Raw genomic sequence first — 27,807 nt, 5'->3', positions numbered from 1 at the left:
TAAGCTGATTGGAACAGTAATTGATGTAAACGTCTAAATTACAGCTAGGAGCTAAAATAACCACTGTGTTTTAACCGTTGCCATGACGACGTGATGAATAACACGTGGTCGGTCCTCCGGATCGGGGGAGGGTGGAACGTGTGTGTCACGGGCGCCCGGATGAACCAATGAAAAGGCCGCGTGTGCGTAAAGGACATGTGTCCCAACGAATGAAGAAGTCATGGCGCTGAGCAGATACGCGAGAGGACAGCACACTCATTATAGCACATTACGCGATTTTATGAGATGTAAACTACCGCGGAAAAATAAAGACGGGGGTGGACTTCCAATGTGGGATCATCACCGTCACGTGACGAGAACCGTTCGGAGACATTCCTCACCTGAGCCAGATAAATACAGACTGACAAAAGTTTCACAAACCACAGGAAAGTCTTTCAATAACTCAGCGATTCCAGCGGGGGTTGGACCTCGTCACGCCGCCTGCTCCTCACAGGAAGGTTCTGCCACCCGACGGCAGCCCCGGAGCAAGTACCAATTCAAGGTGCTTGCTCAAGGACCCTTCGGCATTTTCTCCCAAGCCTTCGTGGAAGAGCCTGAACTTTCTGGTTGAGGGACGTCTGACTAATCGGCGCATCGCACCGCTGCCAGACAGCGACCGAAAGACGAACCGCAGCACCGAATCCTGGAACTTTAAAGTCACTTTAGACAATTTGTCCATGACTGACGACTGACTGACAATTTTGGAAGCGGTGTGACGCGGCAAAAGAAGAAAAAAATAAAATAAATCTTGTTCCCCAAGAAGCTTGAGGAGCAAACATGATTTGTTTTTTCCAACCCGAGTCGGAACGAGATAATTCAAAGAACACTTGAATAAAAGTTTGCCGTCCAAACACGAGCCAAGATACGGTCACACAAATAAGTTGATTTTTGAATCTGTATGAGCCAAAACTGCCAAGCTGTCACCTTTCAACCGCATGTTCTTTGCTGTGGTGTGTGTGTGTGTGTGTGTGTGTGTGTGTGTGTGTGTGTGTGTGTGTGTGTGTGTGTGTGTGTGTGTGTGTGTGTGTGTGTGTGTGTGTGTGTGTGTGCGCGTGTGTGTGTGGCGGGCATGTGTGTATGGAACGCCCAAAATGGATCTAAATGTGGCCGACATGGTGTAATTTGTTTTTCAAGCGAGACGTAATATTCCTACCAGACAATAAGACTGCTGTGGACCGTCACACGGCGTAAAGCCACACACGGGTCATGACTGTGACACACACACACACACACACACAGAGACAGAGACACACTCAAATGAGCTTATCTCCAAGTTTTCCCGCAGACACACACACACACACACACACACACACACACAGGTCAAAATCACAGCAAACAGGTTGTCTGATTATGTTTCCGTCACATTAAACATGGTCTGGATTTTATACACTGTGCGCATTGCTACCACACACACACACACACACACACACACACACACACACAGACAGAGTTGCAGTTTTTTTCCTCTTTCCAGCATGGCTGTGTTTATTTGAGTCTGTATCCTGATGGGAAATGTGACTGCTGCACAAACAAACTGAACAGCCCAGAACAGACAACTTGGTCTGGGTCTGTCTTGGTGTGTGTGCGCGCGTGTGTGTGTGCGCCTGTAAGAAAGAGTGAGACGCTGGGTGAATATCAGTGCGTCTTCCTTTTTCCGATGCAGACGCACACACACACACATACACACACAAACTGCAAACAGGGAGCATAAAGGCAGCTCTTTTCCCCCTTTTTCCATGCGGGACGGTGTGCAGGATGGTGAAAGTCTGGAGCGGAGCCTCCTCACCGAGGAGACGAATTTTATAAGGACGTCTGGAGGAGATGTAACTTTGAGCCGTACTGATGTTTAATGGTAGGTGAACCAGTCGATAGTTAGTGGAGGCGTTCGCAGTTTACTGGCTCACAAGTGATTGGCTGTAACACAAATGAAACCCTTACATCAGCAAAGGAAGGAAAGCAGGAATCCATTCCCAGAAATCACTCACCGGGTTCTGCTTCCGCATTTTATCCATAAAGATCTCAATTTTCTTTTAGTTATACCGAAAGTATCACATCAGAGCTATTCCTCAGCTTCTTCACACAACCGAGAGACACGTCTCTTCAGTTAATTGACTGGAGGTGTGGACATGGAAGGTGGCGACTCCGTCTCGCTCGGTGAGTGATGGCAGATCTGTCCACCATGAACTTTCAGGCACTTTCAGTGAGCTGGGATGCATTTCAACCCCGGCGACCTGCGGAGGCATGCAAGGCTTTCTGTTCTTGCTTCTTCTTCATCTTTTGCATTTTAATTAAAGGACACTTTTTTTCCTGGATCCTTAGAGACTGTTAAATATCAAAGCAACAAAAAAAACAGTCCTACAAAACAGTGAAACACAAAGAGACATTAGTGTTTACTTGTATTTGTTGTGACATTATAATGCGAAATAAGACAAATGCTAAGTGGAATCATTAAAGTTTTACTTCTTTGTCTTTTAGAGCCACACAAACATTACGTTACGCACAGACACAGGCAGGCAAACACACACACACACTTGTACATAAGCTCTATAATTTCCTGTCGCGGATATAAAGTGATGTCAAATTATTAGCAAAGAAAATAACTCAAATTCATGCTTTAATTTCCTCACAACCCCCACCTCTCCAACACACACACACACACACACACACACACACACACACACACACACACACACACACACAAAGAAAGAAGGGAAATAGAATGTAATGAGAACTTTATGGAAATATAGCTGTGTGTGTGTGTGTGTGTGTGTGTGTGTGTGTGTGTGTGTGTGTGTGTGTGTGTGTGTGTGTCCTTTAAACATAATTAGCTCTGTCGGGCAGAAATGTAAACGAGCGAAAGTTTAATGAAACTCCTCTCTGATCTGCTGAAAGCACACATTCCGGTTTATCTCTCCCAGTTTGTCTCTATTTTCTCTTTTTGGTCTCTGGACTCGCACGGAATTGAACGTCACGCACGGGACTTTAAAAACCCCAGAGGTCCATGTTCCAGCGCCGCCATATGACCACATAGGATGAACGCAATTACATCGTGTTTGTAAAGTCAAAATCCACAATTCCTCCCTCGCCCTGCTTTGCGTCTATTTATCTACTCTGCCGGCCTTGACGTGGAATTCCCTTTGAAAACTCAATCTGGGATTTATTAAGCGATCTAAATTTCTTGGGTAGATCCGCATATGTTCGAGCATTTCTACATACGTTCACATGTGTTTGGCTCAGAGGCGGACCTTCCTCGGCTCTACTTAACTGGAAAAACCGCCATTACTCAAAGTCTGTCCCGTTCCATTTATAAAGCGTAACGTCAACCAAGCTTTTTGCTTTAATTTCATCTCGAAAACCTCATGTGCTTTCCATCCTTGTCTCATACAGTCAGTCAAACAGCCAGAGAAGAAAATCTCCGAATGAAAAACTGTCTTCAATGTAATAAATCACAGTGAAAACAAAGCCAATAGTCGGGCAATGTCTCAACAAGGCAACACTGGGCAGCACTTATACATCAGGCCTTCTGAAAAATATGGATTCTCTCTTCTTCAAAAAGCCTCACATCACAGACTGTGTGTGTGTGCGTGTGTGTGTGTGCGCACGCCTGAGTTAGAGAGTTTGTACATGCCTAGAAGGTTTTGTGTGTGAGGTGTGTATCGATCCCGGTGTATCAGGTGAGTCGTCCTTTGAGGAAAAGAAGGGAAATGAAAGAAAAGAAAGGAACGAAAAAGGGGAGAGAGATCGATGCGGCGGAGAATAGGAGAAACAAGGGAGGATGAGGGAAACGCGCAAGTGCAGAGGCGTGCGTGCGCGCGCGCACACACACGCGCAGGATTAGATGAAATGAAATATCACATTAGCTATTTGTTTCTGCTTTTGTCTCTTTCTAATCTCACTTCCTCTCCAGCCAGTCACTCGGCACGCCACGCCGCTGCCGTCCCCGCTCCTCCTCAGCAGACATCTCTCCAACCGTCTCCTCACCGCTTCGCATTTACAATCTACAGAGAGCCCAGTTGCATCTCGGACGGTTGTGCCATCACCAGACCGGGCTCTGCCCTGTTGCGTCAAAGACTATTTAAATTGAGTGCCGCAAATACGGACGTGAAGTGTGAGCGTGTGCGCGCACGGAGCTCCTTCAGATGATCCTTTGCATTAGCGCTCCTCCCTGACCCTGCCTGGAGATGAGTCATGTTCAGCCTATCTGCGTGCCTGTGTGTGTGCGTGACAGTACACACACCATGGGAACGGAGAATAAACAATGTCTTGATAGAGTTAAAGGTCGAACCTTACAAAGCTATCTAAGTTCAGATGCATGTTCGGCATCTCGTCCTGTAAATCATCTGTTCTCAGCTTTTGTTCTCCTTTGTTCTTCTCACCCTCTGGAGAATCTCAGAGGGTCATAAACCACTTTAACATAACTCTGTGACACTCCGATATACAACAGACATGAATATTACACTGGTGGAGGGCGGATGTTTGGTATACTGTATATGCAAGAAAAATAAATATGGCGCAATGAAACAAATGATCGGTCTAAAAAAAATTTTTTACAGTTTATATATTTTAATATTAATTTAAAAACTGAGCAAACTGGCAGACTGTGGCCAACATGGCGGCATGGCAGAGGTGCTCGGAGATGATTTGGCATTGTGATAATGGATAATAATCTATCTCAAAAAGTCAGGCACAAAAACACAAATCAAACTGCTGTGCTTTGATTTTTCAAGCTTTGATGCTGAAGAAAGATGAATCCTGCTGTTTGGTTCAGTGATGTGTCTCTGAAATAATACCTTTTAAAAAAAACAAAAACATATTTCAGTGCTTCTGTGCAACTTTGCTTGGCAGACATATACAATTGGAAAAAAAAAAGCCCAGTTAAAGTTGATTAGATTGGAAGTTAAGGTTTCAGTTTCTAAATGTTGTCCATTCAAGTTTTAGTTCCTGTTTCTGTCAGACGAACCACCTCATCCTGTAGCGGACGAACACGATTCAAAGACGTTAGATTATTCCACAAACTGGTTCTCCAGACCTAGACTTGTTTTTTTCTGAATCGTGAACTTGTTTCGTAGATTTATCCTAAAACCAAAAACCAGCAAGATTTTTTTATGACACACTCTATAACACACCGAGCTCCTGCAGGTCACCTAAACTCAAAGGTGTGGAGATTCTGCTCAAACACGACACAAAAATACAGCTAGCAAGTTATTTGTTGAAGGGTTAATTCTTCTTTGCTGCACATTCACTGACTCTCCCTATCTGGTTCTCTTAATCTCAATCTCCCTCCCCGTCTCTCTCTCTCTCTCTCTCTCACGCATGGAATCTCTCTCTCTCTCTCTCTCGTCCGGGACTCAGACGCACACGGCCCCACCCAACGATAATGAGTAAACCTCTTGTTGCCACACCCTGCCCGGCCTGCCAAGTTACTGCCAACACCTCACATGCACGCACATGCACGCACACACAACAGGCCAAGCCACAAGTTGTACAAAGAAGCCATAGACTCCACTCACACACTGATATGTGCATACACACACACACACCGGGAACACCGCTCTCACACTCAATACTTACCACTTACATACACCCATGTCAGTGGTCCTGACAGCCAAGCGTGCACACACACACACACACGCACACACACACGCACACACATATAGTTGGGTCTATTCTGATCTAATGTGATCATGGCCAATGAGCTCTGCGGCGCTGAGAAACCACAATGCGTCCCTGCCAGTCCATGACATCACTGCGAAGTGAAAGGCATTGTGGTCCGGTGAAGTCGGGTGAGGAAACTAACTGACAGGTGGTCGCCATGGGAACTGTCAGTTTGTCTGCACATCGCCATGGCAACTGGCGAGTTTAAAAGTGTTTTGCGTTAAAAATTTAATTTAGAAAAAAGGAAAGAACACAGCTTTTGGGAACTTATGTCATGGAATCACAGGCACAGGGACAAACGTGAAAACAGATATGAATGTGAGAACGTGTGTGGATACTCACACACAGTTTTTTTTTTTAAGCCAGCTTGAGGTGTACCTTTCATCAACCTTCAGAGTACTACAATAGGAAGAGTGGAGGAACTCGCTGTGTGAGATCGAACCCTCACGTCTGATTCACAGAAAAAGGGCACTTGAAGATGAAAGAGTGTTAAAAGAAGAGTTCTGACGACTAATATTCTCAGCAGGTGGGACTGTGCTACAAAAAAAAAATCGCTACAAAGGCCTTCAATCAGTTCCAATAAGGTGGAATCGGGGTGTAAATGAGGCAAAGAAATGGAATTTCATGCTAAAAGAAGATGAATATGGAATAGGAGTAGAAACCAGAGAGGAAGATGTTCCTCCTTACCCTGAGTAGAGACTGGGACTCCTCCTTTGTGGATCCTCCTTTCCCTTCCTGTCCTCCTCCCCCTCCTCCTCCTCCTCCTGGTCCTCCTGCTGTGTACTGCTGGGCCGGCATGTGGCTCTGCTTTTCTCCTCCTCCTCCTCCTCCTCCTCCACCTGCAACAGCTCCTCCTGATCTCCCACCTCCATACAGCTTGGCATCTCCCAAAAACGACTTGGTATCTCCCAAAAAAGCCTTGGTGTCTCCCAGGTAGACCATGCCAGGTGAGGCCACGCCTCGTTTCTGCTGCGAGGCGTCGTGGTTGGCTGGAACAAAAGAAAGCGGGAGGGGGGAGGGGAAGAGAGAGGGGCTGCCGCTTCCTGCCCCTCGGTCGGGTCCCATCCGCTCCTTGGGCACCCAGAGCAGACCGTGGGCCTGCTCGCCCCCCCTCTCTCCGAGTCCTCTGGTCTCTCCCAGCACCCAGCCCTTCTCCCTCTCCCTCTCCTTCTCCTCACCCCCTTCGCTCTTCACCGCCCCGCAGGGCTCTTCCCTGCCCCCCTCCGCCAGCCGGCCCTCGGGCGGCGCCAGGGAGTACAGGAGGCGGATGTCCCCCTTGCTCTCCTCTTTGATGGCCAAGGTGGAGGGAGCCGAGCAGCCGTTGGCGGAGAGCGTCAGCGACGGCGTCAGCGAGGCGGGCAGGGAGGTGGTGGCGGCGAACGAGCCCGACGACGGGGACGAGTCGTGGCAGTGGGCCGAGTTGAAATGGTCGAGGAGGGCGGACGAGTCGGGGGCCGTGAAGTCACAGCGCCGGCAACGGCAGCACGCGTGGACGCGCCTGCAGGAAGACGCGAGAGGGAGAACACACTGGTTACAATAAGGCACGAATAAACACAAAAATGACCATTTCTACGCCAGCACTGAAAAGCAACGGTCATATCTGGACGATAATTCATCCCTCTTTACAATCATTATTCCCAAAGATCTCCATAATTTGACCAATGTGAGGTGTTTCCAGCTGATCATGCTTTGCTGAACGAGTGACATTTGTCTGAAATAAACATGGCTGACTGAACGGTCAACTGCTCCCAGTCTACGACACCTGGAAAGGATCTGCTGAGTCCATCCTGTTCCGACTCCACCGACTATATTTGACCATTGTGCGGCAGTAGTCTAGCGATTTGTTATTTTGTCTTCAGTAATTCCACCAGCAATGCTTGAATACGACTCCAATATCAACACAAATAAAGCACTTAGGGTTGGCTGAGGCATGTAGTAAACGTGACGTTTTAGAAAAAAAAATCAATCTTGTCATTATTGGGTATCGTCAACGTGACTCCAAAGGAAGCCAGAACAGTAACGCTGATGAGACCGAGCAGGCAACTAAAGATTTAAATAACTAGTTTGGTTCTCCTTAAAGACTCAAGTCAGTTCATCTTTTAATCATTCAGTTTGACGAGTAAAACGTATTCGGTCTGATAGCTTGACATGTCTTTGAAAGAAAAAAAAAAAGAGAGAGAGAGAGAAGCCTTTCACTGCTCAGTCTGAAGAACATCCACCCTGTTCGCTAACTAAATCTAAAGTGCATTAAAGTGCCTGATTTCCTCCAACCACTCAGGTAGAGTTTCACTGAGCCTGCGGCCAAAATGTGACTCAGTGTTCCACTAAATCACAATGAATTACTTAAAATGACAAGAACTGCATCACCCATCGGCAGACCGCGTTTATTTCTTGTTGGAGGACCATATATCGTCTACACAACTACGGGCCCATTTTTTTTTTTTTTCCCCCCTGGCTCGGAGAGCAGTTTTCATGCTTCTTGTGCGGGCCAATCAATCAATCATCAGTTGTTTACGCTGACCATTGGTGGGCCCACTACAGGCGCTTAAATTACATTTATATTATTCAAACAAGAAGAATGAACCAGTATCTGTCACAGTCATAGTTGTTTTTTCATAGCTCTGGGATTCAGGGACTTGTGCTGAGGAGCTGGGAAATAAAAGATGTTGAAGATGTTTTTCATCAGCTAACAACAGGTTTCAAGACGCTGAGCGTGACGGCTGAGTCAGGTGCAACTTCAAACCCAAATCTGATTAATTCACTTGTTTTCAATCAGTTGTCAGGAAAGCTTTAATTTGCTGTGTTCATTTGGGTTTTTCCACCAACGGGATCCCCCTTGTTTGTGAACGTGCTTCACCACAGCAGGATATTAACATGTAATAACAAAAAGTATCAGTGGAAACAGCATAAAAAAACCCATCAAAGTGTCATTTTTTTTAATCTCGTCTCGCAGCTCTCATCCTCTCGTTCCTGCTTGCACTCCAACCACAGGAATTCTTCAAGTGGGAAACCAAAAAAAGAGGTGACATACTCACGCAAACGAAGGCTGACACAAACAATAAAAAAAAAAAGGCCAGAGAAACAACCTCAACAAGTGAAGAGCGTGTACATACCCATGTAAAATGCATAAGTGTGCCTACAAGTACCTTGTATAGCAGCTGTAAATGTCTCCAGATGCTCAGAAAGGCCTGTTTGTCATCACCAGGAAAACACACACACACAGATGGATGGCTGTACTCACCAGCTTGTCCCTCCACCCCTTTATTCACTCTGTCACCATTTCTCCCTCTCGCACGCATACATCATGAATGTAGTTTATATCATTCATTCCACACATGTTCTGATCCAATCCACCTTTAGCCTCAACACTAACAAGGGCAGCGTCCATCTCACTGGTAATAAATTAGATTTTTCTCAAAAAAAATATATAAAAAATCAAAATAGAATGAACAAAATAACTAATAATAATAAATTGACACCCCTGTCCAATTTAAATCAACCAAACAATAACGCTCGATTAAACCCTTTCAATAATATTTCACACTGAATCATGTGAAGTCAGGGAAACCGTCACGCAATCCTCAAGAGTGTTTCTGGTTTAGATCCCCCTCAGAGATCTGTTTGTACCGCACATTCTTCAAAAAACACACACTGAATGTGTTAATAAAGCCCCCCGCAGCTTCGCACTGGGTCCCATCCTCAAATGTGAACTTTTAATGAGCAACTGGCCGCGGAGGAAGCCCAAAACTCTTTGATGAGCGAGCGCAGAGAACACGCACATCACACACATTCTGTATCAGCTCATGAACAGCCACGCCTTCTCTGAAAGTCTCCCAAACAAGAAGAAATCTACACACAATCACAGAAAAAAAGGAATATTACTGACGAGAGCCATTTGCATGTATTAACATATATTTCTGCAAGGCAAGCAAATAGTCAGACCAAAGCAGGTTCAACAGTCACTCTCATTTATCACAATGAGTCTGAAAATTCAACAAACCGGGCTGAGATTTCTTCTGCTGTGAAAGTTATTCAAAGGTTGATCTCAGCGGCTACTTTTTTTTTTCTCATTACACAGTGTCTTTCATTCGGGGCACCTGATAATTACATTCAGCATTTTGTTTTCTGAAACTTGCTGTTGGAATCCTTTCAGGTTTTGGGGGTGATTTAAGCGGCGAGTGTGAAACTTTTCTGGCTTTATTTCACTTTTATTTGATTTGAGCTCGGAGATTCGGGGCTTAGATTTTGTTAAAGACGTGAGTGGACTGCTAAACCCCCCCCCCCCCCCCCCCCCCCCCCCCCTCCAAACTCTGCTTTGTCACCCTGCCTCCCTCTTCTCTCCACTCCTCTCTTTCTGCCTCTGTCTTTTATTCTGCTTTTCACTTGCATTTTTTTTTCCAATTGACTTTTCTTTTCTTATTTTTTTTACCCCCTTCCTTTTCTGACTTGTGCCCCGACTCCAGCTATTGTTCTGTGATTGCCCCTCATCTATCCGGGGCCTGTAAATGAATCAAACTTTTTAAAGAGACTAATTTGGGGCAGCAATCACACTAAGATGATAAGAAAGAGTGGGATTACTGTGTGTGAGTGTGTGTGTGTGTGTGTGTGACAAAAAGACATCTCTCGCTCCCTCTAACCCTCTGATCAGAAATGTAGCTCAATACTAAAATGATCAAAACCATTTCACATAACTTTCCCTAGTTTTATGCAGTGTTTTTTTCTTCTTTTTTTTTTTTTAATGTTTTTGTTCGCTCAACTTTTCCACACCACTCCTCTCCGCCTTTTTTCCCAGCCTGAGTCACAGTAGCTTTCTTTGTCGTTCTCGGACTCTGTCATTACAACTCCAGCGTGAGCATGTTTTGGTGTCTGTCTATGAAAACAACAAATTGACTGTGGCGTCCAGTCTGGTCACTCTGGATTTGTAGAGGTCTGAGAAGCAGCTTATGTAACTGCCTATTGCATCTGCAACCTAGAAATACCAGCAAGCTCATTTAAAAGACATAAAAAAACACCACTGTTCACCCAAAATAAGCAGAACAAATGATCCCTTGGCCAATTGCACGTACATATTTTACAAGAGAATACACAATTTTACTTTCAGGGCTCATATAGAGAAGAGAATAGCTACAAATAATCACTACTTTGTAGATCTGCGGTGATCTTAAGAGAAAGCTCCTTGAGAACGCAGTTTAGACTCTATAAATATCTCTCATGGGGAAATTCTCTGCAGCTTTATAGTTCAGATACAAGTGTCACGAAAAAAAAAAAGTCCATTCAGTATAGTTTAAATGTCTAAGTAACATAATACGGAAAGATAATAGAAATGATATTAACAATAATTAAAAAATGAAATCACACAGAAGTGGTAGTGAAGAAAAGGAAGAAGTCTGAGATCAAAATATATATATTTTAAAACATTCCAACCTGAAATAAGTACATCTATTTTCTTGAATGCATTCTGAATCATTTCATCCTCTTCAAGGCCAAAAACAAATGTGCATAAAAAACAACCCTGCTATTAAATCATGTGAATCAGTTTCGTAAATTGTTTTCATAAATCACTCCGACAACTTTTCACCTTCTCAAAACTACAAGAAATGTAATCAATTTCAAGATGTAAACCCTTTTATAAGCCCACCTTTTTTATTTGAAAGTTTTTTATTAGTTATTATAAAAACACACACACACATTAAAACGAAAATTTTTTCCATGAAATAAACAGGCTTTGGTGGTGAATAACGCTGAGGATATTAGAGCCAGAACTGCACCGTTGACTTCTATTAAAAACACATTTTTTTAATTCCGCTGCCATTACTGTATGAAACCGAGCGTTCTGCAAAGCTAGCACTTCATTCTGAAGAGAAGTAGCGAGGTTTGACATTTTTACTGCGTCCCACCACATCCAGCGAGCTTCCCATTGTAGGTCGATGTGTGGAACTCTTGTATTTTCTGCCAGCAATATAACAGCGCTCTGTGACTGTGTGTGTGTGTGTGTGTGTGTGTGTGTGTATGTGAATATTTACTGTGCAAACTACCATGAGTTTGAAAAATTCACAAAGAAAAGGAGAACAGTACAGAACATCAGAAATAAACAGAAATATCCAGGCCACCTCTCCATCCTGACACTGAACGCCTCCTGCGTGGATTTGTCATTTCGAGAATCAGCTGGATCATGGCAGGAGTGAAAAAAAAAAAAAAAAAAAAAAGGTTAAAGGAGGACGTCACGTGGCGAATTCTCACTGTGGCGGATCTCGAGGGCTCTGGCATCATGCCTCTGGGTGTCAGAGTGTTACAGAGCGTCTCAGCGTGGCGCGGGGACCGCGCCTGCCCCCGCTCATCGCTGTCAACCGGCTGTTAGGACGGGCCGAGTCCTCCGTGTCCTTCCCGCCTTCACGGGGAGGGTCAGGGGAACTGGCGGCTCCGGTGACCGGCTGCCGTCGGAACACTCGGAGCGTGTTTTTTCCCCCCCCCAGACGAGTCCCGCAGCTGTCGGGCAGATAAAGGCTGCAGGACCGTGTTTAAAGCCTCTCCTGCGCTGAGACGCCTTTTCATTTTGGCTCCCCTCTGCCCCAGGTCCTTCTCTTTCTCCGCGCTCTCATAAAACGAGGCCTCGGCCAATCTTTATCTTTGGCTGTGAGAGCCGCCAGACGCACAAGCGCACTAAAAACACATGAAGGAGTCCTTCTCACCCCTGAAATGATCATTGTACGCTGACAGATTTACAGTCTGTCTCACACACACACATTTCTAGCTTATATGTATGTATTTATGCATATATATGGTTTCAAAATGGTTTGAATAGAACTCAGTGGGACTCTTTGGTCAGGAATAGGACAAATCTGAGTATGTGGCACCGCAGAAAATATAACTAATCAAACCAATTTTCTTGCTTATCTTTCACATATCCGAGACTTTAATCACCACCAAAGACCCGTCTTATTTAAGAAAAACTATGTTTTAAACTGGAATCCCAGAAATTATTGAATATTTGCTAGTTTTCAGATAGTTTGAAGTTGTTGGACCAGCTTCTAAAAAATAAAGCTGAAAAAATGGATATGATCTCAGTGAAGCTTTTTTTTTTTTTTTTTTTTTTTTTTTTCAGATTTTTGGCTGCAAAGCTCGTTAAATGTGAGCAGATCATATGCATTACGCAACCTGAGGACAAAAAGGCCCAACTTAAAACTTATTTTTAAGTTGGCCACCAGATTCTTTTTTTATCGTTTTGTGACCAGGGCCTGATTGTTTCCATGACAACAGACAGTAACACAAATCACCGACGGACTGCCAACAGGAAACTGAGCTCATGTGCGTCTGGAGAACATGCTGCGTGTCGATGTCGGGGAGTTTCAGGGCAGCTCACTGGAGCTTCTGTCAAATCATTTCCTCTCATGCTGCATGAAATGTGTTAAGCCAAGCCAATTAGATGTGTGATGTTCATCTAAAAATAGCAGTTAACAGTATGTGATTAGATCTGTGCACTCTGTGATGTTTTTTTTTTGTTTTTTTTTAATATATATAAATGGGCCATTGCTGAAAATTATTGCGCTCAATCAACATTTCCTGGATAATTGAGTGTAAAAAAGGAGAATTATAGGGGGTCTGAATCAAAGTACAGACAACATGGAATCATCTTCCCGTCTTTTTAAGACATTTGCTTTCAGACACAATCAGTCAGACTAAGTGGAATATTGACAAGCTTCAGTGACAACCATTCAACGCAGCGACACAATGTGGATTTATAAATAAAAGTAAACTGAAACTGAAAATTCAGCCCTTTATCAGCCAAGTGACCACATTCAGTAACTTCTACATTTCTTAGAAACTCAAGATAATACCAGTGATGCGCAATATGTGTCGGTCAGTGCTATTGTGGGCACTTTGTTTTCCCATGTTTTAATATTTAATCTAGAAAACTGAACACAGCAGAGTAAAAGATGTGATGAACATGCAGGTGGGACATTTTACAGACAAGCATTTTTAGACTCAAATGAATGAAAATGTGTAATTTCTGATCGGTTTGCACTTTTAAATGAATTAGTCTAGAAACACCACATGATGGTGTCTTTATATTCCCTCAGCTTGGTTTAGTTTGCTGTGAGGAGCTGAAGGAGCTTATCTGAAACTTTCAGGGCAACAAGTAGTGAAAGAAAAGAAGAAAAAAGCTTTTTGTCAGAGATTTTTCAGGTGACTATATTTAGTACTATCCACATTTCATCTTCTTTCTTCTAAACACGGGATTCATGTTGGCGATCGATGTGTTGAAACGAGTGCGACAAAAGAGAACATTTGAAGATCACATCCTTCTGTCAAACCTCTTCCTCACCTGTAGTGTCTGAAAATTTCTTCCTCCACCTCGGTGATGAAGTGACACTTTGTGCAGGAGTACTCCCGCTCTCCTCCCAATCTGCCCCCCTCCTTGTCGCCCCCGGCTTCCTCCTCGGCCTTGACGTGCGGGGACCCCCCCTTCAGGTTGATGGGGGTGTGGCAGCTCTCATAGTGTTGCAGCAGCACGTCGATGTCCGTGGTGGCGAACGCACACTGGTCGCACAGGTGGGTGACGCCTGCGGGCAGAAGGAAAGGAGGGAAGAAAATCAGAAGGGATGGGAAACATGTGCAACGGCTGACGTGAAGCTGCTTGTGCGTTCTTTCGGTACCTTGCGTGACGACAGGATGGGCGGGGTGAGAGGGGTGAAAGGTCGAAGCGGAGATGGCAGCAGGGTCGGATCGCGGATTGGGCGAGGTGGCGGTCGCTGGCTTCGAACTGATGGCGTCCTGCTGCTTGGTGGACTGAGGGAACTTCGAACAGCATTTCGGGCAGGTGGACTTCCGACAGGCGAACGGGTGGGAAACCTGTGGAGAGAGGTCCAACAGCCTTCAGCGTGCTCTGGCCTTTTCTGGAATCAGGAACCTATTGAACGAATTTAAAGCCTCCTCCACTTTGTATATTCCTCATTTAGACGCCGTGATGTTATTTGTCTTTGCAGCTCAAACAGAAATGGTTTAGGTCAGTACAAAAGTGTGGTATTAGCTGAACGCTGCCACCCTAAATTTTCAACGTGAAGCCTGCTTTTTACATTTTTAACAGCTGCAATGGAAGCGTTAAGCAGCTGGCGCTGAGGAGGCTGGAGGAGTGAGCGTGGGCAGATCGGGGGAAGCTGGGGGAATATTTAACTAGGCAGGAAATTGGAATGATTAACTTTAAACTCGTTCTTAAAATTGCAATTTTATTTTCTGTTTCCTGCAAAACAACTCTTTTTTTTTCCCCCTTTCTTGGAAAATGCCAAGCAAACAACAAACATTGGAATGTGGCGTTCTTCTCACCTCCCCCAGGTGCTTCTGCGGCTGACAGAGCCCCTGTGGACAGTACATGCAGTGCTGGATGCAGCAGCGGTGGATGGAGTGGTTGTGCTGGTAGTGCAGCAGTAACGGCGCCACCACGATCACGTCCGCGCTGTGGGCCATCGAGTACCGGAAATCGCACAGCTGGCAGTTATAGCTGGTCACTACCGCCTCCGAATCGCTGCTGTTCGGGTCTCCTGGGAGAGAAAAAAAAAACAGGTTCAGGACAAACAAGATGTGAAGAGTATCAAGCGTCATGGTGTTAGTAACAATTATCAATCTGTTCTGTTACCTTGGCTGGTGATGGATGATGACTGGTCTTTGCGGCCCTTGGACGCCCCGTGGTCTCTCTCCCCTCCGTCTTTCCTCCCGCCTCTCTCTCGGTCGATCCCCGGCGGGTTGGAGCTGTTGGGGCTCGGGGTCCCGCCCGCGCTCATCCTGTGTTTCTGTTCGAAGTGCTCCAAAAGCCTGGCCGAACCCCCGGACCACTCGCAGCTCCAGCTGCAGAACTTACACCAGTAATACGCCTGCGGCGGCGCCGCCCGGACCGCCTCCCCCGTCCAGCCCGGCGGCTCCAAGCACGCCCGCACCGGCACGAAGAACCCCACCAAGGAATCGTCCTCCGCTCTCACCGCCACCCGCTCCGCCACCCCGTCCGGCATCTGAAGCCTCCCCTTGGGGTGGCCGTCGTGAGCCGGCAGGCTGTTGGCGGCCAGCAGCGGCGTGGTCGGCGGAGTCTTGACTTTGTTTGGATGGGAGGACAGGAAATGTTGCTCCAGTTCCAGCGAGTTGCTGCCCATGTACGTGAAGTTGCAGAACTTGCAGCGGAAGTATTTAGTGTTTCCCTGGCAGTCCGACGTCTTCCGGCCGATTCCGATGAGAGTGCCACCCAGCGTCACCTGCCAGCCGGAAAAACACAGGAAAGCTGGAAAAAAACTCGCTTAAGCACAACGTATAATTACGTTTGTCACGAGCCCTTTATAGAGGATGACGCTCTTTTTCTAGATGCTTCAACTCAGGAATAAGCTTCTTAATTTTAGCCGATTTTCACTTTTATTGTTTGGTTTTTCTACATAAATGACTGATATTACTCTTATACATTTCATCTTGCTTCAAATCATCACCGTTAGAACAGATACATTTGAGTTAACAGTGAGTTTATATGATCATATTTTATATATCAATGAAGTGGCTAGGTAATAAATACATGTGAAACTTGTGACCTTTTTCCGACTGAATATAATGGTATACATAATATAATTTTCTGGTGCTTTTTGATATAAGTAGAAGAAAATAAACTTTTCTAAGTTCATTTCAAATAGCTGCAACTCATAAATACAGTGCTGATCTCAAAAGTTTTTTTTCTCTTAAATGAATAAGCACACAACTCTTCTCTTTTAACCCTAACTTTAAAAATATCCGCATCATTAGAACATCTGTTGACATCTATTAGAAGACTAAGATTTCTCTCTGTTTATTTCCCTCGACAAAGAAGTGGAATTTCCTCCCTGGGTCATAACTAAACATATTTTCAGTCTGGTACTTAGCTGCGCCGCGCCTGGTATACCCTCAAGGTCCAAAGTTTTACATAAAAGAAATCTGATATACGCCAAAGCTGTTATTTCTGCTCCTCGCACAAAGAATATACTTTTAGGGGACAACGTGACGCGAGCCTTCAATCACGCAACCGTGCTGGAAAATTACGCCGCGGCTACTCAAACACACAACGAACATAATCCATGTACGCAACTGCAGACAATTAAAAGGCTGCCCTAACTCTAACCAACCGACCAATAACAGATACGCCGGGCTCCGGCGTAGCGTTCAGCGTTCCAGGCCAAGTCTTTGCATTACCGAGCGGGCAACCTGAAACCTGTCTGTTTTTTATTAAGTTATCCCCCAGACTGTAGGTGATTACTGTGCGCCGCCGGCTACACTGGTGAGCCGGCAATCTGGCGAGCCTTACAGTGACATTAGACTCGCCGCCGTACAATAAGGATTTGTCTTTTTACACATCTGCGGTCCGATGCCGACTGCAGGCGGCCTGGTAATGGGAGGTTTGGCAGGGACACAATAAAGCAGGTAAGGCTGTGTTTTAGGAGGGAGAAGTGTACATTTCAATGTCGTTTTTCCATACAGCAACACACACGGGCACTTTGTTATAATTTCAAATTTGACTTCTAGGTTATGTCCGGAGGCACGGTGGGGAAGCGGCTAGCGCGCTCGTCTCACAATCTAAAGGGTGAATGCGTGGCTGATCGTCGCCGTTGATGAAATAATTAATAGTCTCACCATCCACTTATCTGTTTTTCTCATTTCTTTTGAAGAATTAAAACGACAAACATCAAGCTGGTAACGGCGTCTCCTCCTTTCAAAGCCGTGGACATAATTGCAGGATCTATTCGACTGATATCAATTTAGACTCCAGAACTTGTAAAAGAGAACTTCCAAATCCAAAAAAAAAAACATTAATGAGAGAAAGAACATCTCAACCTAATCAGCAGGAATATGTTTCCAAGCGAAAATTACTATGTGTGTGTGTGTGTGTGATCTCGCGACTGCAATCCGGCAATCATCGCATCTCCCAGACCCCGGCCCCGGCAATTAGCAGAGAGCCAAAACATCAAGTCGCTTTCCCGAGCCGCACGGACGGAAAGACGCGCTGCAGAGCTGGGAGGACGGAGAGGAAGGAAGGAAGTAAGGCAAAGGGCAAACAGGACTAGTTGAGTAAAAAAAAAAGTGTGTGAGGAGCAGAGGTGGGGGGCAGACGACGAGGCAGAAAGATGGATGAAAAGAAAATTGAGAAGCTGTAGAAAAAAAAATGGATCCGATAGATTAAGAAGGAGTGAGTAAAGAGCGGTGGCGGCGGCGGCGGCACAGAGGAGAAAGTGAAGGGGAGACAAAGACGTATGATGAGAGAGACAAATGGAGAACAGAGGGAGGAAAAGAAAGTTAAATATGTCTGACAGCTGTTTCATTACACTGCCTAACAGCCGATTATAACTACTGGTTCTGTGTCTGTCTCTTTCACTACCTTCTCTCCTTTCCTCCTCCACCTCTCCCTCTTTTCTTTTTTTTTTCCCCTCTCCCATCATTCTCCTCCCAGGTTATTTTTTTTTTTTTTTTCTTTTCAGGATCTCATTGGTTGACGGAGCATCTCGTCTTAGCAAATGACAACATGGAATTTTCCAAACGTGGGCGGGAGAGAGAAAAACTGAGCGAGGGATGGAGAGAATAGAGACCCCTTTCATTCGTTTTTTTTCTTCTTTTTTTTTTTTTTATACTTTCACTTTTTCTTCATAATGACGACTTAAGCCCACTGGATTTTCTATTTCTGACTCGGAATATGTGCTTGCTTGAGCATGTGTGTGTGTGTGTGTGTGTGTGTGTGTGTGTGTGTGTGTGTCTGTGCTGTGAGCATACGTGTGTGTTTCTGAGTCCATTACGTGACTTACTGCCATTACAGACTGCTGGTTTAAATGAAACTCTGACGATTTCGCACAGATGCAAGTGCACGTGCGCACGCGCTCACACATTTATTAAATCATCTCATTTAAAGCTTTCATAAAAAACATGAGTGCTACTGCTTGTGCATACAGAAAGACCTAATCCTTGACTAAAACGTGTTTAAATACATTAAAAAAAAAAAAACAATTAGGTCTTTAATACGGTGTAAAATAACTTCCAACGATCAAAGCTCCTGCTTTTGAAAATGTTGCGTATGTGGAAGGGAAGAAAGGAACATTGACTGCTTCGCATGATGATGATGAAAAGTTTGAAGTGCTTCATTGTTTCCTGTTAACAGGCGCAGTTAATCAGCGGCAGGGAAAATGTCGCAGGTTTGTTGTTGTGACTCCAGTTTTCAGCTGTGCGGCTTTCGCTGATTAGGGACCCCTCGATATGAAAAACAGCCGAATTAAAATCAAATCACGGAAGACGTTTGTTGCACTCCAAATTGATCTATTGATGTCTGGACTACGCTAAACTGCAAATTGCTGTTATGTTGTTTGATTACAAGGTGAGATCCAAGCAATTTTAAATGCGTGGTCAACAATAAATCAAGTAGCAAGAATCTGATGATTTGCGCACAAAATATTTGACTCATTTCAAATACTTAACTAAAAGAGATTAGCATTCATTGTTCATTGAGTGGGTTTACATGCGATTTTTAGAGAACTGGTTGTTTGTTATTGTCTTTACTTCACTTGAGATTTTACAACATTATTTTTCTAACTTTTTTCCTCTTCAAATCATACATATTTGTACTTTCCTCTACTAAAGTTCTCACAAGTGGCTCATTAGTTCTTTAAGAAAAAAAAAACTCACTGTAAGCATCAACACAAAAAAGTCTGATTATTATTAAAACAACAGTTTTATATATGAATAGAATATGTGTGGATAAAGCAGCTTGGCACCAACACTGAAACCCAAAAGGTCATTTTGGAGAGTATTTCAGAGCCAAAACTTTTGCAAAAGTATTACGGCCGCTGTGATCTACGCCTTGCCCGTTTTTGTCTGCAGACACGTGCAGCCGGGCGTGCCGGGACTCCTGGACACGTCCCGCTCAGCATCCATCCACCTGTCAAGCTTTATAACCGGGCAGCGGAGTGCATCACCGAGCGGACGGCGCACACCCAGTGTTACAAATCAGCCGCTGTTTGCTCTGCCCAACAAATGAATCTGTTCAGCCACAGGCCAAGCTTTGGGGATTTATGACAACAAGTAAGATTACAGTAAACTGCGGCCTAAATCAAAGTGTCTCCGGTGCTGGATCAAAGTTTGTAAAAAATACTGCTCACTTAAAACTTTTCTGATGCATTATGTCACGTTGTGTGATTTAGTCATCATATAGCGCACGCCAACAACCTCAGTATTGTTAGAAAACATTTAAAAACATACAGGATTAAAAATACAAAGATCATGTCTATTCAGTTCATTCAAAAAACACTTCTTTTTTTTATATCCTGCACAAAAATGCATTTCAAGCTGTTTGGTGACATACAGATATAATACAGTATCTGCATTGTCTTTTTTTATTTGATCATTATTCACTGAGAACAACGAGGCTTCATGCAGTGTGACACGGATGTGACAGGGCTTAAAAATATCTGAGGAGTTTCTCCTGTTAGAAAAAAAAGTTCCTTGATAAAAAAAACCCAACAAACACTCATTTTAAAAGAAAAACTTTTGGGTAGAATAAAAAAAAAAAATCAAACAGACCACAAATGAGGGCCACCAGTTCTAAAAAAGCAGACTTTTTGTAAGTCGTAGAAGATAACAAAAAGATGCTCTGAGCCAAAGCTTTATTGCACCAGTCTTTTTTTTTTTTACCCTTCAGACCTTGCTTCCAATTAACCAAATGCTGCCTCACCACAAAATGACCCGAGCTGCTCTGTTTATTCTTAGCTTTTTTACTTTGTTAAAACTTTGCAGTTTGTTCGGTTTGCACTATGACTGCTTTTAACGTGCACTTCGCTCCGACTGCATTTTTTTTGTGCATCGAATGAACAAACTCATTATAATGGCTTGATTGAAAGTTTGTAATCTCTATGAATGTTTTTTTTTTTGGAGCAGCTTATTTGTATTCCCTGTCCGGCGCTCACCTGGACGTCATAGGTGCCATTCATCATCACGGTCCTGTGATGCTGGACGTCTGATCTGCTCTTTCCCAACTCTTTGGCTTGGCTCCTCTGCCCCTGTCCTGCCTGTGTGTCTGAAAGAAGAGGAGAGGTCATGAATACAGAGAGGTCAACTGCTTCAGGCACTAATAACGTCTGTAATCTGGAAAGGGGGAACAATTCAGAAATAAAAATGATTTTGGCATTTATAAAACAGACCATTGTCATATTCCTGCAATCAAACATGACCAGAGAATCTTTCAGGTTGGGTCTGAAACGTCAAGAAAAGCCACTGGACAGGCTGCATTCACCAACACACTCGCCAGCGACACAGCCTGCCTTTCAAGGAGTTCAGTGCTCAAAAGACACAATGAGGTGATGGACATGGAGGATCGAGCCAGAATTTTTTAGTGAGGTTTATCGATTCATCGAACGAATGCATCAGTGGTGTGAGTAGATGACGAACAGGATGAGGAGGAACTCGACAACAAGCAGACGACTCACGGCTCAAGTGTTTCAAATCCACATCACACTGTGACAAACCTGAATCACACAGGTCGCATGTTTAACCCTGCTTTGTCCGGATTGATTACTCTATTGATTTTCACCCCCAATGTGTTTTTTTTCTCAGATATCATTCATTGTAAATTAAGGTCGTTTTTTTCTTCTTTTTTTTTTTTTTTTAATTTTCTACTCCTGCTACTTCACAACATGCTTGTTTGTGGATCAAGGCTTTCTCAGTGACTGTTTTGTGCGCAGAGCTCTTTCAGCGAACAGGCATCAAGACAAAACTTTCCGACAGGCGGCTGAAAGTTACCTAGAGGTGTGTGTTGGGGGGCCATGTTGTGCAGGGCCAGGATGTGTGTGTCGAGGGCAGCATCCTGTCGCGTGCGGTTATGCAGGCCCAGGTGATACTTCCTAAAGTGCTTCACCAGGTCAGCGGGGTCGTTGCCATAGTAACCGTAACCGCACACATTGCACTTGAAGTCCTGGAGCTTGGGAGAGGGGCTGGAGGAGAGCGGCGGGGTGTCGGTCGCCGACTCCTCCCCTCCGTCCTGCCTGGGGGGGAGGCGGGGGGCGGCGAGGAGGGGAGGGGTGAGGCGGTCTGCCTCCCGTCGGTCCCTGTCGCCCCTCACGGCCTCCTCCGCCCCTTTCTCTCCGTCCTCGGGCTCCGACCGGCTCTCGGGCCTGTCGGCCAGTGGCGGCGCCGCCGCTTCGCATTGTTTCGCCCTCCCCCCTGCTCTCCTCCTCCCCCCGCGCTCCTCATTACCATAGCGATCGCCGACCGACGAGGGCGAGACGGACGAGGAAATGCAATCGCTCTCGGCCTCCTCCTCGTCCTGCTCCTCGTCTCCCCTGACCCGCTCGGAGGACTCCGGTTCCGAGGGTCGGTTTTTCCGCTCAGCCTCCGCTCCCACTCGGCCTTCCTCCTCTCCTTCTTCTTCTTCCTCTCCCGCTGGCCTTCTCCCCTCTTCTTCCTCCTCCTCCTCGCCTCCCACACTCCGGATAGGGGGATTCTTCTTCCTCACCATCTCTACAAAGGTGAACAGCGACAGGAAAGGTCACATTTTAATCTGGTGAATGAAAAAAGCAAGGTTGATGTCTATAATCCAAAAAGTCAACGCTCGAAAAAAACAAAAACAAACACAATGTCTTAAGCACTCACTGGCACTGAGGATTAAATGCCCACACACACACACACACACACACACACACACACACACACACACACACACAGGCATAAAACTATCTGACAGTGATGTACAGTGTGTGTTCAGTATAGCTTTGATTGAATTTACAAACGTCTTTGAACGTTGAAATCTGTGACGATCACCAACCACAAACCTCGTCAAAGAAAAACAGACCGAACAAATGAGAAACATCTCAGCTGTGAGAGATATTTCAGAGAGAGGGAGTGTGTGTATGTGTGTGTGTGTTCTGAGATGGCCGCTGCATCTCAACACATACAACTTTCTGCATTGTCTTTTTTTTTCCTCTCTCTCTCTCTCTGAGTGAATCTTTTTATCATTATGGAAACCATCCATGAGAATCTTCAACACACAACCACATCAAAAAGCCAAACCATATCAGAGGGAGCCCGAAACGGCGGGGAGGGAGGGGGAGGCACAAAGACAAACTGGGGAGACAGACAGAGGAGAGAGACTGGGGAGGATGGCCAACACACACACAACCACATCAAAACCCTCCACCCCGTATCAGAAAGACGGATGAGGGAGGCGTCAGACACATCCCCTCCAGCTCTCCGGATTTCTTTCTTTTCTACATCTTCTTTCTGCGCGCTTCTCATTCTTTTTCCGGCGTGCAATCTCTTCTTTCCCCCATTTCTCACCGTCTCCCCTGCACTGTGTCACCTCCCATACTTGGCGTTTCCCCTCTCCTCCTTTAGCACTGCTCTTCTTTCTCCTTTCATATCTCACTTTGCTTTTTATCTACCACTCATCTCCCTTTGTTGCTCTTCAACCTTTCACCCGATCCCTGATTTTTCTAACCGCGGCGCTCATTTATAATCAGCGTAAAACGCCGCTATCAAACGAAAAAAGACACTTGACGAGGGATTTTCCTTTTCATTCTCGGTCATTTTTTATTCTCTATTGCCCCCTCTGACACGCAAGAATAATTGCTCCAATAATTCAAGTAATTCCATCATTAAGTTCCTCTTTTTGTTCGTGCTCCCTCTATCCCTCTGCCACCCACCCCCCCCCCCTCCTGCCATCCCTCCCCTCCCTCCATTATAATCACTATACAAAGCCATCAAATAACAAAACATGTGTTTTACGTTAAAGCATAATCTGTCTTTTGTTCAAAAAGAGAACAATTGCGGTCGCGCTGTTCACAACAGTCGTGACAGAGAGATACTGCATGTGTTCTTCCAAGAGCGTGCGCCGCAGCGTGTTTATTTGTGGTCGTTCAGTTCATATCCCGTCATAAATACAGTCGGCCCGTTTCAACCCGCTGACCCGCCCGCTTTTGTTTCTTTCGGCGTGCGTGCGTGCGCGTTTGGACGTAAACACAGAGGACGCCTGATAGACGCCCGGACTGATCACTTTTAGATCAATGCAATATGAGAGGGAGGAAAAAAGACACTCGGTAGTGTGTGTGTGCGAGTGTTTTTTTTTTGTGTGTGAGTAATGCATATTTGATGACGCGCCTGGAAGAGAGATAGCGTGCTTGCCACCCCGTGAGTCACGCACACAACAAGTTAGCGTGGAAGATAAAAGCTTGTGGTTATTTACTGATAGCAACCTGCAAACAGTTAAAGCATCAGAGATACACTAAACACAGATGCACACACACACACACACACACACACACACACACACACACAGACACTGCTGCGGAGGAAGAAGTTGGAGGGAATGCGGCTGAAAACAGATAATCAGACGACCGTGAACAAACACATGGAGCAACGCAGACAGATTGAAAAGGACCATATTTTAACCAGGATGTAATGTCCTCGAGAGGATTGAGAAGAAACAGGGAAAAAAATAAAGAAAGAAATAAAGAAGGAAAAAAAAAAGACCTACATCTATACAGTATTGTACCATTTCTTGCTCTTTCGTACAACTATTAAAAATAAAAAGTAATTCATGTCTGCAAAAGGCCCACGCCTAGACCAGCACTGGCATTCAGTGTGTGTGTGTGCGCACGTATGTGTGTGTGTGTGTGTGTGTGTGTGTGTGTGTGTGTGTGTGTGTGTGTGTGTGTGTGTGTGTGTGTGAGAGAGAGAGAGAGAGGAAAATCTCATCTGATGTTCACCACACCCAGTCAGAATTCATCATTCGCTCAGTGAGACACATACACACACACGCACACACGCACGCGCGCACACACACAGACACACAGAGTGGAAAACTACAGATCGCTGTGGTGAAGCATTGAGGCACTGACTGGCCTGACTGTGTTTCCATCTGCCCCGTATGATTTCAACTGGGACTTCAGCAACTCCACCAAAATATTAATGAAAATGATAATTAGAAAACTGAAGCATGAAATCAATGCATATGGCTCTCAAAACGCTACTGTTTTCTACTATTCTTCATTCGCACTGGCATCACTTGTTCGCTCATGTGCTTGGAGGGCGACCGCGCGCCCCAGTGTGAGGGCGCAAGATGGAGAGGTGTGTGTGCGCGCGCGTGCGCGTGCTTGGTGTTTCTGGGTGCACGCATCTGTCCCTGCAGAGCCTTTGTCCGCTCCAGGCTGTATACACAGACTGGAACCATTACTATCAACTACAATTAGGTACAACCCACCACAACATACCGCATAACAACTACTGCTACTAGCTACAATTAGCCCCTATACACCACAACGGCCTCAATACCGCAGCCAAGATAAATGTGACAGTTAATCACTTCCATCAACGACAATTAGCCCGAGAGCCGCTGAGCCTTTTTATCTGAAATTGCCAATAATCGTCTCAGGACAACTGCAGAAGGAAAACGGCGAGTGTCCGTATGCGGCGGACACGGCGAGTTGGGGAATCGTACAACGGCTCTTACATGTCACACTCCTATTAACTGATCCCTGCTGCTCCGTGAAGCAACGCTGAAAAGTTTTGCCATCGTGTGAAGTCTTTTCTGGCTTATAAATTTAACTACCGGCTGGTGAACGCAGCTGGTAGGAGCGCAAATATAGAGCATCGCAAACTAGTACTGGCACCGTGAAAGTGCTGGTTTTAAAAGAAAATCCAAGTTTACGCCCGCTCCGAGATGCAGTCATTGTTTACTGAGAGACTTTTCTGATTATTGTTTGGCAATTAATTTGGATATTTACATGATCCCCCATCTATAAATAGACTGTCGCGCAACAACATTGCCAATTATAGAGGTGTTACACACCGATCGGCCGGCTATTGTGAAGACAACCTGGCTCCTGTTTAATTCGCTCTCATTCTTACACGTGTCTGCATCTCCTGCTTAAAACTCATCATGACATCGCAACTGTTTTCGTGACTCTGAGCTCGTTCTCTCTTCTGCATATTGTTTAGTCGTGGTAATGGATAAGTTTGGTACCTAACTAACATATCCTTGTATTCCTGCCGCCCGCAGATATCTCCGCTCCTCTCCTCTCCTCCCCGTGGGACAGCTGGAGCTGGCATCTCCGTCCTTCATAAACAAAGATTAATGTGCAACATATGAAGAGATGACGCCAAAGGCAAGGTCTTGTTTTCACATTTTCCCTTCCAATCCCTGATGTTCACAACTTTCTCCTTTCATTCATCTCCTCTTTACTTGTCCCTAAATTTCCCGGCCCACCTATGTTTCTTGGTCGTCGCCCCTGATCCTCCCTTTTGAAAGAACTGATATGTTATCAGTTTACAGGCACGAACAGTTAGAGAGAAGGGAGTTAACAAGAGAAAGGATGCTCTTTTGAGAGGACGAAGAGAGAATCATAGAAGAGGACGACCAGTCAGTGGCTTAAAAGCCTTTAATAAAGCCTGAACGTTTGAAAGAAACAACACGTTTCATTATTTGTCAATACATTACTGAGATGGAGGCTTTTCATAGATCGCCTTTCAAGATTTCTCAAAGGTGCTGAACCGCAGGAATAACTTCCGATCGTTTAAGTCTTTTCCACAGGCTGCAGCACACTGTCAGCCTCATTTGCCAAACACTGAAGGCAGAGTCATGTATTCGGTCGGGCTTCCAGCTGGTCCTTTCTTAAAAGAATCTGAAACATAATGGCTGGCGGATTTAAACCAATTCTGCAGCCCGCATTGAGGTTCCAGGTTTATTTTGACAAAAATAACAAAACAATCCTTTCCCAGACGCCGTGGTCGGGGCCTGAAGTGAATGGCAACTTCAAAAAAAAAAAAAAAAAAAGAAACAGCCAGCGACTGTGAGTGACTGTGTGGACATGTGAGGGTGAGCTGTTCTGGCGAAATGGCACGATGAATAAATTAAACAGATTTCACCACAAGTGGAAAATACTTTAATCAGCTGAATTAATGTCAGACTAAACTGGCTCCGAAACATTCCGCTTCACATTCGCCCCGGCGCTGCACAGGCAGAAAAACACACTGCAGTCGACATATATCCTGTAGCTTTTTTTGAAATCTACATTTTCAGGTGTTCAGATTTCCTGCATTTGTGAAGAAAGACCCTGCGTGTTTGACGCCATCTGAGAAATCGGTATCAGTGCTGTGAAACTGAGACTACAGATTGATATGTCAACGTCTGTGTTTAAAACCCCAGAAAATAATTATTACTCAGTCAATTTGGCATGCGACTAATGCGTTTTTGATTATTATCATCTTCCATTCATCTCTCAGTCTCGGCTGCTTTCTTTCGTCAAACTGGGTCAGTCATAGTTATTACTGCTGTCGGCTGACAAAGTACAAAGAGTCATCAGTTCTGCACAGGGATGACAAAGGAAGAGAGTCAACCCGCACCCCCGCACACTTTCAGGTAGTTTAGAGTCATCAAACCAGGCGATACCCGTCACTGTACTGTGAGGATTTACCTGGAAAACAACCCAGGTACGCACAGGTAGAACATGCAGTCTCCACGCAGAAACATCACTGAGTCTACACCTTTATCCAAGTGACAATGGAAAACTTTTGCTGTGTTTTGGGTGCCTGTTTCCACGACAACGGTGCTCTGAAAATGGCTCCCAAGTTGGAATTTTGCAAAAAAAATCCTCCAACTCTCCATGTAAAATGGGGGAATACGTTAACTTTTTGAAGATGCTGCTACTGAGTCTGTGCACCACAGTAAATCCAGAGTGTCACGACGCCCAGTCCATATTCTCCTGAGACCTGGTAGTCTAATAAACTGATTTGTAAATATGTTCAATTACTCTGTTATTTATTCTTCAGTGACCGAACAAATTTGGCTGTGAACGGACAGCACTGAAAACACCCTTTTCTTTAAACACCAACTGTTGTTGCAAATGTTAAAAGCATTCATGGCTGCATTGTGTCACTCGGTAGTCATTTATTTATATGCAAATGTCACAGATCATTTCATCAAGGGAGGCCACTGATGCACAAAATGGCAGTCACACTGTATTGGCCCGTAGCTTCAGGATACGTGTCAGTGAACCAAGGCAGCTCCAGCAAATATTAATGAAAGCGCGCACGTGACCGTTTGAGTACCCGCGTAGACGAAGCAGATCAGCCCGTGAAACCGAGCAG

The 27,807-nt window shown here is 45.0% G+C and overlaps 1 protein-coding gene across 4 annotated transcripts in view; it reads right to left on the bottom strand.

Annotated features, from left to right (window-relative positions):
- Window positions 1-27,807, bottom strand: part of trps1 (trichorhinophalangeal syndrome I) — a 109,123-nt gene that overhangs the window by 40,647 nt on the left and 40,669 nt on the right. For 3 of the 4 annotated variants that reach the window (XM_030120303.1, XM_030120302.1, XM_030120304.1), the window contains exons 3-9: window positions 21,469-22,185; window positions 20,637-20,746; window positions 15,326-15,932; window positions 15,016-15,230; window positions 14,349-14,544; window positions 14,018-14,255; window positions 6,382-7,192 (exon numbers count right to left, since the gene is read on the bottom strand). In XM_030120303.1, the coding sequence (XP_029976163.1) occupies window positions 6,382-7,192; window positions 14,018-14,255; window positions 14,349-14,544; window positions 15,016-15,230; window positions 15,326-15,932; window positions 20,637-20,746; window positions 21,469-22,185 (2,894 nt within the window). The remainder of the gene's footprint in view (window positions 1-6,381; window positions 7,193-14,017; window positions 14,256-14,348; window positions 14,545-15,015; window positions 15,231-15,325; window positions 15,933-20,636; window positions 20,747-21,468; window positions 22,186-27,807) is intronic. The other variant, XM_030120305.1, reaches the window with a different exon arrangement.

The sequence above is a fragment of the Salarias fasciatus genome, chromosome 22 (genome assembly GCF_902148845.1).
Source record: "Salarias fasciatus chromosome 22, fSalaFa1.1, whole genome shotgun sequence".
Classification (NCBI taxonomy): Eukaryota; Metazoa; Chordata; class Actinopteri; order Blenniiformes; family Blenniidae; genus Salarias; species Salarias fasciatus.
This window is presented reverse-complemented; position numbering and strand designations above follow the sequence as displayed.